Source organism: Ceratotherium simum, unplaced genomic scaffold (genome assembly GCF_057802395.1).
Source record: "Ceratotherium simum simum isolate JZ-2026a unplaced genomic scaffold, ASM5780239v1 HiC_scaffold_59, whole genome shotgun sequence".
Classification (NCBI taxonomy): Eukaryota; Metazoa; Chordata; class Mammalia; order Perissodactyla; family Rhinocerotidae; genus Ceratotherium; species Ceratotherium simum.
The window spans coordinates 21,153-34,370 of NW_028261275.1; the positions used below are offsets into that span (position 1 = coordinate 21,153).

Sequence of the window (13,218 nt, forward strand, 5' to 3'; positions counted from 1 at the left end):
TAAAATACAAAACAGAGGAAAAGATCCCTTTCATAATTGCCGTAAAACTTTAGTAACCCCATCTAGAGTTATCTGTAAAGGAACAAATTAAAAAATTTGCTGATGTATAAAATTTTGCAGATAAATAGGAAAGACTGTTTCAAATCATTTAAAGAAAACTCACTGGCCAACAACGAACCAGGGCAAACTGTGCAATACGGTTGATAAAGGGTTACTATCCTTAGTGAATAAAAAACACAAGAGTAAGAATGAGGAAAGCACAGAGCTTCACAGAAGAATAGGATAAGGATGGACAAGTTCCAAGAGGAACGCAAAAGAACCGGTGAAGGGAAGAAGAGTTCACACTCAGCGGTACATAGAGATGCAAATAAAACAGTAGAGTGGTGCCTTAAAAAAAAATCTCTCAGGGGGGCTGGCCCGGTGGCGTAGTGGTTAAGTCCAGCATGCTCCACTTCAGTGGCCCAGGTTCTTGGGTTCGGATCCCAGGCGCGGACCTAAACCACTTGTCAGCCATGCTGTGGCAGCATCCCACATACAAAATAGAGGAGGACTGGCACAGATGTTAGCTCAGGGCTAATCTTCCTCAAGTGGGGGGAAAAAAAAGGAAGATTGGCAACAGATGTTAGCTCAGAGCGAATCTTCCAGATAAAACAAAACAGCAACACCAAAATCCTTTTAATCCTCAGTGTTGCTGAAGTTATCCCGAGGGGCAGCTCCATGGGCTTCTGATGAGACTACAAGTGAATAAAAAGGTTCCATGTTGCAAGTTAGGCATATGTATCAAGAGTCATAACCTAGTGATTTCTCTCCTAAGAATCTACTTTTAAGAACTAATAGGACAATCAGACAATGATCAAAGCAATATTTATAATAGCAAAAAAAAAAAAAAGGAAAACTTACATTAAAAAAATAGGAGGATGACTTTGTACATTATGGCTGATTCATTAAATGGAATATTTGACAGTTTTCTGAGTTTTCTGTAATGAGCATGTACTACTTTCTTAACCAAGAGGGAAAACCCTCACACTGAAAAAGAAAAAATGTAAATTCTGCTCTACTTAGGACATTATGTTTTAAGGAAAATATTTGATGAATGCTTCCAATATAACAAGTGAACGAAGTGGGTTATAAAAATGGCTTGATCCTCATCATACCCATAGATAATGTTTCTAGAAAAAAAAAATGCCCACAGAACACAGTGGGCAGTGGAATGGCGAGTAATTTAAATTTTCTTTATACTTTTTTGGCATTTATAAATTTTTAGGCTATCAACATTTATTTCTTAAGGAGGGAAAAAGTGTGTGAGCTGCTTAGAGTTTTTTGGAGTTATTACCGTTACCAAGCTGAGTGATAAGATTCCTTTACCAGGAATTGGAGTTTAATTACTCAAATTACTTAAGCCCTAAGCGGTCTTAAGAATTGGAAAATGCGTTTCTCCTGTTTAAACTGATGATGTTGTCAGCAGCTTGGGTCATTGGGCAAATGCCATTTGGCAGGGCTTCCTGAAAAGCTAGACTCTTACACGCTTTTGGCATCTTATTTTTAACACTGACCCTGGGTGACTTCTTAATTTGCAAAATGAAAACCTGAAATCAAGCATGTTGAGGGGAAAATTGGTGCGTGTCTACTATAGATGGTCCTGGAGCCCCCTCCACACCTTCTTGGGGTGGGCCTGCCCTGATACTTACGATGCTTACAAGGGCGTCTTGAAAGCTGCTCTGGATCGTAATTCCTGGCAATTTGCGTTTTAATCTACATGCTCCCCTCAAATCTCACTGCACCAGTCTCATTTTAAGTCTTTTATTCTCCAGCATGCTGTTTTTTAAAGATGGTGATTGGGTGACCTTGTGTGTCCTACTGCTGTTACAGGCCATCTCGGAAACGCAGGGCCCTTGCTGACATCGGGAATGTGACAGTGGCCGTGCCCACGGTCCCTGGTCTCCCTAACACCTCCTCGACCAGCACGCCCACGAGCTCAGAGGAGCGCAGACCCTTCGAGAAAGTGGTCAACAAGGAGTCACTGGTCATCTCCGGCCTGCACCACTTTACCGGCTATCGCATCGAGCTGCAGGCTTGTAACCAAGATTCCCCCGAGGAGAGGTGCAGCGTGGCAGCCTATGTCAGTGCCAGGACCATGCCCGAAGGTGGGTTGGCACATCTTTGGGCCAGGAGATCCAGGCTGATCAAGGAGAAGCCCTCCACCCTGTAGGCAGCATATATGTGTACTTAAACTTATTTGCCTTTATCATTTTTAATTTTTTCCCAGCTTTATTGAGATGCAGTTGACATACAACATTGTGTAAGTTTAAGGTGTACCACGTGTTGATTTGATACCTTTATATATTGCAATATGATGACACCATAGCATTAGCTAATACCTCTATCACGTCACATAGTTACCATTTCTTTTTTATGGTGGGAACATTTAAGATCTACTCGCTAGCAACTTTCAAGTATATAATACAGTATGATTAACTGTAATCACCATGCTGTACATTTGATCCCCAGAACTTGTTCACCTTCTAACTGGAAGTTTGTGCCCTTTGACCAATATTTCCCCGTTTCCCCCACCCCCGGCCCCTGGCAACCACCATTCTACTCTCTGTTTCTATGAGTTGGGCGTTTTTAGATTCCACATATAAGCGAGATCATGCATTATTTGTTTTTCTCTATCTGACTTATTTCACATAGCATAATGGCTTCAAGGTCCATCTATGTTTGCCTTTATTATTTTTTAATTACAGAAGTCATACATAGCCATTACATAAACTTTAGAAAATACACACAAGCCATAAGAAAAATAAAGTAAAATTAAGAAATGCATATATATTGTGTATTAGGGTTCTCCAGAGCAACAGAGCCAACAAGATGTGAGATAGATAGATAAATAGATAGATAGATAGATAGATAGATAGATAGATAGATAGATAGATAGATGTGAGATAGGTAGGTAGATAGATAGACAGACAGACATAGATATGTAGACAGTTCGTGAGGTGGGTTTCATTTGTCCACTCTCTGACGAGGGAAATGGGGCACAAGAAAGTCATATAACCAGCTGAAGGTCCAGGGGTCAGGTCCCTGCCTCTAACCACTTGCTTCCTACAGCCAAGGCAGACGATATTGTTGGCCCCGTGACCCATGAAATCTTCGAGAACAACGTTGTTCACTTGATGTGGCAGGAGCCAAAAGAACCCAATGGTCTGATCGTGCTGTATGAAGTGAGTTATCGATGATATGGTGATGAGGTAAGCTCCTTGACGTGTGGGCATGCGCCTTCAATGCTGTCATTGGTATTTCCTTCCTCTTCTTCAATTCTGACCAAAATGCTTCTCTCATTAGATGCTTTGACTTTAGGGCCCAAAGCATCGATACATAACTTTCCAGGGAGATGGGTCAGAAATGTCAACCCACAAACTTATTTCTTTCTCCAGTGTCTCACGTTGCTTTTCAGCTCTGTCCTACAAGTTGGATGATGGTGGCCTGCCTTTGTGTCCCTCCTGACATGGGAGGAGACTCATTTCACTTTAGAGAGAGTTATCTGAGTCTGGGAATAAATCACTTCAAACCTTAATAAGTGACTTTTTGTTGGGTGCCTCTCTTTACTACCAGACACTGTGCAGGGTGAGGGGTGATTGCAGAGATGCACAAGAGTTGGAATCTAAGAAAACCAAAAAGTAGCTAAGCTACTCCGAGGGCTCACTGTGTGCCCCGTGCATGTTAAGCGCTTTACACACAGTATCTCATTTATTGTATTTTATCACGTCTAAGATGTGAAAGAGGCCCCGTTATTTTTATGCACTACTAAGAAAGAAAACGACACTGCCAATTCTAATTGTAAGATGGCATTGCTTGTAACATGCATTCCAATTGCAGAAATGTCAAAATGTGAAAATAATATGCCTCTTGGGACCGATGAAGTGCAATAAATCATCAGAATAACCCAATGAGCTTAGTACTGAGGCATCCAGAAGTTAAGTTGCATCCAAGATCCATAAGAATAGAGTCAGGAGTTAAGCCCAAGACTATCTGATGGTCTAATCCAGGGGTTGGCATCTTTTTTCTGTAAAGGGCTAGAGAGTAATCACGTTTGGTTTGCAGCTAGACGGTCTCTGTTGTTGCAAATACTCACCTCTGCCGTTGTAGTGTGAACGCCGTCATATAGATGATATATAAATGAGTGGGTGTGGTTGTGTGCCAATAAAGCTTTATTGATAAAAACAGGCACCAGGCTGGATTTGGCCCAAGGACTGTAGTTTGCCGGGCCCTGCTCTGAGCCACGCCTGTAACCATTGTGGGGAAGGTCTCCATCCCCAGAAGGGTTTGGGGTCTTCTCCTGCCAGGAGAGGCGCTGCTGGGACTTGGACCTGATTGGGGACAATTCTCCCCTCTACTGGGTGACGTCAGGCAGATAAATCAGTTCCTGTCTCTGGGTTTGACCCAGAAGGTGTACCATGCTTGACTGAACCCTTGTCCTTCCCCAGGCACTCCTCTGAGCCCTTTACAACAATCCATTTAAACTTCATCGTCATGCTCCCAGGTGGGACCTCGTTAGTGTGTCCATTGTGGCTGAGAGAATGGAAACTCGGGGAGCTGAGTGGACTTGCTCAGGGCCACACGCCCAGCACTCAAACCCCAAATGTTGGCTCCAGGGTCTACCATCTGCAGTTGAGGGTGATCATGTAGGTCATAGAAAATTTTCTATAAATAGCCAGAGAGTCAATATTTTCAGCTTTGGGAGCCATACAGTCAGGCTCAGGCGGAAGGATGAAATGTGAAATCATATGATATTTGTCTTCCTCTGTCTGACTTATTTTGCTTAGCATAATACTCTCAAGGTCTATCCATGTGGTCGCAAATGGCACGATTTTGTCTTTCTTATGGCTGAGTAGTATTCCATTGTATATATATACCACATCTTCTTTATACATTCATTCATTGATGGGCACTTAGGTTGCTTCCAAGTCTTGGCTATTGTGAGTAGTGCTGCAATGAACATGGGGTGCATATATCTTTTTGAATTAATGTTTTCATGTTCTTTGGATAAACACCCAGCAGTGGAATAGCTGGATCATATGGTATTTCTATTTTTAATGTTTTGAAAGATCTCCATACTGTTTTCCATAGAGGCTGTACCAGTTTGCACTCCCACCAGCAGTGTATGAGAGTTCCCTTTTTTCCACATCCTCTCCAACGCTTGTTATTTCTTGCCTTGTTGATTATAGCCATTCTGACGGGTGTGAGGTGATATCTCATTGTAGTTTTGGTTTGCGTTTCCCTAATAATTATGATGTTGAACATCTTTTCATGTGCCTGTTGGCCATCTGTATGTCTTCTTTGGAAAACTGTCTCTTCATATCCTCTGCCCATTGTTTGATTGGGTTGTTCAATTTTTGGTGTTCTTTATGTATTTTGGAAATTAACCCCTTATTGGATATATGATTTGCAAATATTTTCTCCCAGTTGGTGGGTTGTCTTTTCATTTTGTTGATGGTTTCCTTTGCCTTGCTGAAGCTTTTTAGTTTGATGTAGTCTCATTTGTTTATTTTTTCTTTTGTTTCCTTTGCCTAAGGAAACATGACATTCAGAAAGATGCTGCTAAGGCCGATGTCAGAGTTATTGCCTATATTTCCTTCTAGAAGTTTTATGGTTTCAGGTCTTAGATTCAAATCTTTAATCCATTTTGAGTTAATTTTTGTGTATGGTGTAAGATAATGGTCCACGTTCATTCTTTTGCATGTGGCTTGTCCAGTTTTCTCAACATCATTTATTGAAGAGACTTTCCTTTCTCTATTGTCTGTTCATTCTTGGCTCCTTTGTTGAAAATTAGCTGTCCATAGATGTGTGTTTTTATTTCTGGGCTCTCAATTCTGTTCCACTGATCTGTGTGTCTGTTTTTGTGCCAGTACCATGCTGTTTTGATTACTATTGCTTTGTAGTATATTTTGAATTCAGGGAGTGTGATGCCTCTAGCTTTGTTCTTTTTTCTCAGAATTGCTTTTGCTATTTGAGGTCTTTTGTTGTTCATACACATTTTAGGATTCTTTGTGCTACTTCTTTGAAGAATGTCATTGGGATTCTGATCGAGATTGCATTGAATCTGTAGATTGCTTTAGGTAATATGGACATTTTAACTGTGTTTATTCTTCCAATCCAGGAGCATGGAATATCTTTCCTTTTCTTTATGTCTTCTTCAGTTTCTTTCAATAATGTTTTATAGTTTTCAGTGTACACGTTTTTGTGTCAGCGTATGTTTTCAGTTCTCTTGGATCTCTTGGAATTCCTGGGTCATCTGGTAACTCTACCTGTAACCTTTTAGGGAAATGCCACTCTTTCCCAAAGTGGCTGCACCATTTTATATTTCCACCAGCAGTGTATGAGGATTCCAGTTTCTCCACATCCTTACCAACACTTGCTCTGGTTCGTCTTTCTTTTGGGGGTTCCAGTTTCTCCACATCCTCACCAACACTTGGTCTGGTTTGTCTTTTTTTTTTTTTTTTTTTTTGTGAGGAAATCAGCCCTGTGCTAACATCTGCCAATCCTCCTCTTTTTTTTTTGCTGAGGAAGACTGGCCCTGAGCTAACATCCATGCCCATCTTCCTCCACTTAATATGGGATGCCGCCACAGCATGGCTTGCCAAGCAGTGCGTCGGTGTGCGCCTGGGATCCGAACTGGTGAACCCTGGGCTGCTGCAGCGGAGCACGCGCACTTAACCGCTTGTGCCACGGGGCCAGCCCCTGGTTCATCTTTTTGATTATAACCATGCTCGTGGGTGTAAAGTGGTATCCCATTGTGGTCTTCGTTTGCATTTCCATGGTGGCTCATTTGAGCCTGAGTTTTCTGTCCTTTCCCAAACCAATGGGACTCTTAAGCTTCAGGCAGTCAAGGTCAGCCTTGGAACGGGTATTGTTGAGGATGGGAGGCAAGAGCCACTCAAGCGGAAGCCACTGCAGACCCTCCTTGATTTTATCCTTGCTGCTGTGACCAACATGTCCCCATTTGCCAGGAACTTCCCAGGTTTGAGCACTGAAGTCCTACCTACATCCTAGGAACCCCTGGGTCCCGGGTAAACCGCGACAGTTGGTTACCCAGTTGGCATTGGTCCTAACCCTAACTTCTCCCAGCTGCCTTCGATTGGCCTGCCTCTCCTGATCCTGGAGCCGGGGGTCACCAGTAGGAATCCCACCACGAATCCCCACCATAGCCTCTGCCCTGCACAGCCCGACCCCCATCCCAGACAGACCAGCCCTGTTCACCTTTTAGAGGAGCAGAGAGATGGGGGGAAATGAGGAGAGAATGAGAGGTTACAGTCACCTTTTAAAAAACCTTTTTATAGACAAGACTGGTCGGTTGTCTTTACCATTTTCCTTAATTGCCTAGCGTCACTTTGATAAAGTAAAAAGTAACGTCAAACTTTTTTTTTACACCATTTGTACTGTTGATTTTACAAAATTCTCTCCAGCATTTGGTGGGAGGTCATTTTTTTTTTATTTGCTAGTTTAATAGACAAAATCACCTCTGGCTGCACTGCTTTTGAATCTCCCTCTCCTTGAACCTTGCGTTAGAGTCCTTTGTCCCCTCGCCACATCGCTCCCTGCCCTGGGAGAGACCCTGGCCCCAGGGGCCACGGCCTCTCCAGAAAGAGCATCGGTTTTCAATTTTCATGTGCTCATATCCTTTGCCTCAGTGTCTTTTGCAGTTTTCAGCTTTTTTTCCCCATTTGCACAAGCGTTTATGTAATTGGCTTCTTCACTCTTGATCAGGTTCTTCTTCTTGTTTCACTTTTCCTTTTGGCGTTTTTGGTATGTCTGGAGAGAGATGCATCAGGTTCTAGTTCCTTCCATCATGTTCTCTTCTCGGTCCCTACCCTTGGAGGCATCTGGGGTAAATGACTGGCGTTGGAGGGTGCATTTCCCCTTTGTCCCCGATAGCAGCTACCTTTGGTTTCTATATTTGCTTATTTATCCCTTTCGACTTGGTGACTCATTCTACTTGGAAGGACCTTTGGACTAGAGTTCCCGCCCCCGCCGCCAGCCCGGTTTGTTTTCTTGCTGTTATTGTCACATGATAAGCACGGGAGTTTTTACATTTCTTTCTCTCCCCACTCCCCCCTCAAGTTTTCCAGCCCGGTTCTCTGCATGCACTATTAGCTTGGAGCTGTTTTGGAAAGTTTTCAACAGTGGCCCGAAGCTTGCAGCTTCCCTGGTCTTATTTTCCACTGAGGCTCACGCCTCTCCTAACAAGCTCTGGGTTTATCTCTTTTTACATGTTTATTACTGGGGTGTGTCTGTTTTCTTTCTCCCCTCTCGTTTATCACTTAGGCAGATCCCCACTTGCTAATGATGGTGAAAGAAAACAAATCAAATCAAAAGGCTGCCCCAGGGGAAGGAAGGAGTTTTTTTCATTAGTCCTTAAGATGTGAAGCCGGTGTATCTCTTTGGTTCTGACCAGGCAGACGCCAGGTGTGAGGGCAAAGCCTGAAATGCAATTTAGGCAATGTCTTGTTTCTTTCCCACCCTCCTGGGACTTTCCGGAAGCCTGGTGAAAATATCCCATGTGATTTCAAGAAGAGTAGTATTTCACAATGCGTGTAAATTATATGAAGTCCAACTTCCAGGGCCCACAATGTTTCGTGGGCTCAGAGCCCCACCGTGCATTTACAGATGTTAACGGATTCAGGATCCGTCTCTGGCTGCTTTTGCACTATGATGGCAGAGTTGAGTTGGCGACAGCGACCATCTGGGCCCTTGAAGCTGAAAATATTTACTCTCTGGCCCTTTACAGCAAAAGTTTGCCGACCTCCGCCCTAAGCCTCAGTTTCCTCGTCTCTAAAATGAGGCTGAGCCACGGGGTTGCTGTAGGAATTCAATGAAATGATCCAGGTCAACTGCCTGGCTTGTGGTTTAGGAAGAGTTGGCTGTTGTCAATAATGATAATCTCTGAGTCTGTTTCCTGTCGGTAGAGCTAAGTTTCTAGAATTCCGAGAGTCTCTAAGTTGCCGGCGCGTCGCACTCTGATTGTGCCATACTCCCTCTGTTTCATTTCTGAGCGGGATCCTGTCTTTGACATTCCTGCCCGGGATGGATGCTCCAGAATGTACGAAGCACAGCACCCCCTCCTCCTCTCTCTCTGCCCCTTGTCTTCCAGGAGCTGCACCTCTGTGTCTCTCGCAGGCATTTTGCCCTGGAGCGGGGCTGCAGGCTGCGCGGGCTGCCACCGGGGAATTACAGCGTGCGAGTGTGGGCCACCTCCCTGGCAGGCAACGGCTCCTGGACGGAAGCCACCTATTTCTACGTGACAGACTATTGTAAGTCTCCACGGCGGCCTTGACTCATTGGGTCTGTGATTGGGGCCGGGCATGGCAGAATATTTCAAAGGATGGTCGGGGAAGCTTGGAGGCTGTGCGTGCTGGCCCTGGACTTCACGTCTAGGTCCCCTGGATGCCACTGTGTGACCAGGGCAAGGTGCATGCCCTCTCTGAGCCTACACTTCCTCATCTCATCAGTCCATGGGGATAATAACAGGATCCACCTCTGGAGGTGGAAGTTTCAATGACATCATAAATTTGAGGTGGCCAGCACAGGGCACAACTGATAGGCACATTATTAGCTCCTGTTACTAGTGTTTCGATCTTTGGTATTAGATGGGCCGTGCCCTCTATGGGAGGAGGTGAGAGCTTCTCTACTCAGCCTTGGATATGCTCTCGACGTGCAGGCAGTAAGTGCTGCCATTGGGTGAGCTGGACACACTGTGGACAGTAGGGTGGGGAAAGGTGAGGAAGGCTGAGCTGGTCAGGGAGTGCTTCCTGGAGGTGGTGACATCTTGGCCAAGACCTGGAAGAATGTATAAGTGGGAGCAAAAGAGATAGTCAGCCTGGGACGTGGTAGGAACTTAGACACTCGAATGAGAGAACACACAAATGACTTGGAAGGAGGGGAGATTCTAGACCAGGAAGAGCCTGAGCTTGGGAAGGAGGGGTGAGATGGGCCTTCTGCTTGGCTGGCTGGATTTTCATGTACCTCATGTGGTGGGGGTGCAGAAAGTGGGAAATGATTCTTGCTGGGATGGTCTTGCGAGGGTCAGGACTTGGATGAGTATTCTGACACCAACTGTGTGTACCAGGCCACAATTCTGATAACTACCCACCCATTGGAGTTTGCAGATCCCGCAAATTTAAGAGCACAGTTCCCAATAAGACTGCCCTCGCTTAAGAAGCCAGACACAAGTTTGGGGGTTCTCCTGGCCACACACACTTCTGACCAACTGGCAACAAATTTGGTGGTTCCCATGACCCCCTCAGATTCAATCATTTGCTACAATGGCTCACAGAACTCAGGAAAGTGCTATATTACAATGACAGTTTTATTATAAAGGATAGAAGTCAAGACCACCCAAATGAAGAGAGATGTAGGGTGAGGGCCAGGGCGGTGCTGGACACAGAGCTCCTCTGTCTTCTCCCCGTGGAATCAGGACATGTCACGTCACCCTCATATTGATGTGTTCATCAACCAGGAAGCTCCTCTGAGCTTTGGTCTCCAGAGTTTTTATTGGAGTTTCATTACATAGGTGTGATTGATTGAACCACGCTCGGTCTTCCAGTGACCAGCCCCCATCCTAAGTCATCTCATCTCTTAGTATAAACTCAGGTGTGTTCCAAAGGACTCATCAATGACAAAGACACTCCTATTACTCAAGATATTTCAAGAATTTGGAGTCTCTCTCTTGAGAACCAGGAACACCATGAATAAAATTCGAAGGAAAATATCAAAGTGGGAAAATATGTGTAACATCATTGACAAAGAGTTAATATCCTTAATACAAAATGAATATATGTGTTATATGAGTAAAAGATATACGTCTTAACACAAAAATAAGCAAAGGACATAAATAGCCAATTTAAAAAGAAATATGAGGGGGCCAGCCCGGTGGTGCAAGTGGTTAAGTGCGCGCGCTCCACTGCGGCGGCCCGGGGTTCGTCAGTTCGGATTCCGGGCACACACCGACGCACTACTTGTCGAGCCATGCTGTGGCGGCGTCCCATATGGAGTGGAGGAAGATGGGCATGGATGTTGGCTCAGGGCCGGTCTTCCTTGGAAAAAGGAGGAGGATTGGCATCAGATGTAGGCTCGGGGCTGATCTTCCTCACACACACACACAAAAAAAGTATGAAAAATAGAAAACATAAGAAAAAATGTCCAACCTCACTCAAAACTACACCAAAAAAAAAAAAAGGGAAATTAAAGCAGTATATAATTTTTAACTTATCAAATTAGCAAGGTTTTTGTTTCTGTTTTTTAATTACAGTACGGAGTGTTGTACAAGACTCGTGCAGACACTGCACATTCTTTTTCATGGTTGGCGAGTGGTAAAATATAGTTATTTGATAATATGTATCAAAAAATCTCATAAAGGCTCCTACTATTCGAGCCAATAATTCTGGCTCTAGAAACTTATTCTAAGGAAAGGAACAGAAATGTACGAAAAAGATACATGCTCAAGGAAATCTAGCACAGCATTACTAACAATAGCAAGAAATCTGGAGAATTAAATGTTGCACACATTAGATGACTTAAAAAACATTCCTTGTTATGTAACAGGGAGGCAAGCATGCACCCCAGGTGTAAAATTTAAGGAGGTGTTCACCCTCAGGGGCTGAACCGGCCCTTGCAGGACCCAGAGCAAGAGTTCCTCTCAAATTCTGCACCCCGGATGCTTCACTTCCCTCACCCTAGTTCTGGCAGCCACTGGAATCTGAGGAATGAGCGGGAGTGTGGGGTCTGGGAAGCAGAGATGGGCGGTGCATCGTGGCTCTCAGATTCTGCCCTGAGACATGCTGAGTCCTGACCTCTTGGTGGCCTCCAGCTTCCCCACTCTTGTGGAAGAAGGCAGGGGGAGGGGGACACGCAGACAGCCGCACCTGACCAGATGGTTTCCATTTCTCGTGTCCAATTCGGTCACTGAGTATTTGTGGAGACTTTCAGTGTGCCAGGAGCCACCGGAGATGGGATGAGGCAGTTTGCTGTCAATTCGGGGAGGTGCAGGAGGTCGACGAGATATCTCAGGATAGAACTGGCCACCGGAGGCAGCATGGGGCAGTGGTCAAGAACTCGCTCAGATTGCCTGTGTTCAAATCCCTGCTCCACCGTGAAACAGCTCGGGGACTTTGGGCAAGACGCCTCACCTCTCTGAGCCTCTGTGTCCCAATCTGTTAACTGGCGTTAGCCACAGTACCTCCCACCTTGGCTTGTGTGATGATTAAGTAAGATCACCCATGCAAAGCACTTCAAATACTGCCTGGTGTTTAGTCAGTGTTCAGTAAACTGCTATTTATTAAAGACCCAAAGGACCAGGTTCCTTCTCAGACTTCAGAATCCATTTTCTTCCTTGGCTTGGAAGAGTCTGAATACATGGGCGTGTTAATGATTACAGACAACTCAGCTTTGCATGTGACTTTTAAAAAATAAGAGGCTGCGTGACATTTCTTCAGTGGGTTTAAAAGGGTATTTTTGGAGAGGACCCCCTAGCACACACAGGGCACTTGCCAGTGAATTTTTCATCTGCCGGAGGTGCTGTTGAAATTAAGATAGGCAGGGCCTATTCATTATTATTTTAATTAATAATTATTAATTATTTTATCATTAATTATTTTAATTAATAATTATTATTTTAAAAATAATATTAATTTGCAGGGCCCAGTGCAAAATGAAAATGCAGGGCCCCTTGTTTAAAAATTAGTAAGACTTTCAAGACAGTGACAGAGGAGCATTAAACCAAGAGCAGGACCCTTCTGAGTGTGGGGACCTGGGTGATGGCCTGGGTTGCATGCCTATGAAGCTGGCCCTGGGTGGGTAAGGGAGAACGCTGGCAGCCAGCAGTGGTCTGGGAGTCAGGAGGGTGCTTCCAGAATACAGACCTCTGAGCCCACTGCCCAGCCCTGTGGAGACCAGCAGAGAGAGGCTCAGGACAAGCGAGCAGGGACCAGTGTATGTGGCCCACTGTTATAGACATAGATGTGACTTTTGATGCAAACTTGGATGTGAACACATTTTAATGTGAAACATGTATTTTCTTATTCTATTTTAGTAGACGTCCCATCAAATATTGCAAAAATTATCATTGGCCCCCTCATCTTCGTCTTTCTCTTCAGTGTCGTAATTGGAAGTATTTATCTCTTCCTGAGAAAGAGGTGAGTGTGGTGGTGTGCTGGTAAATGGTTA

General features: G+C 44.5%; 1 protein-coding gene across 1 annotated transcript in view; it reads left to right on the top strand.

The window, feature by feature from the left end:
* Positions 1-13,218, top strand: part of LOC101405656 (insulin receptor-like) — a 45,635-nt gene that overhangs the window by 16,866 nt on the left and 15,551 nt on the right. The window contains 4 exon segments of the mRNA XM_087428498.1: positions 1,870-2,144; positions 3,109-3,248; positions 9,149-9,308; positions 13,088-13,187. Coding sequence (XP_087284624.1) covers positions 1,870-2,144; positions 3,109-3,248; positions 9,149-9,308; positions 13,088-13,187 — 675 coding nt within the window.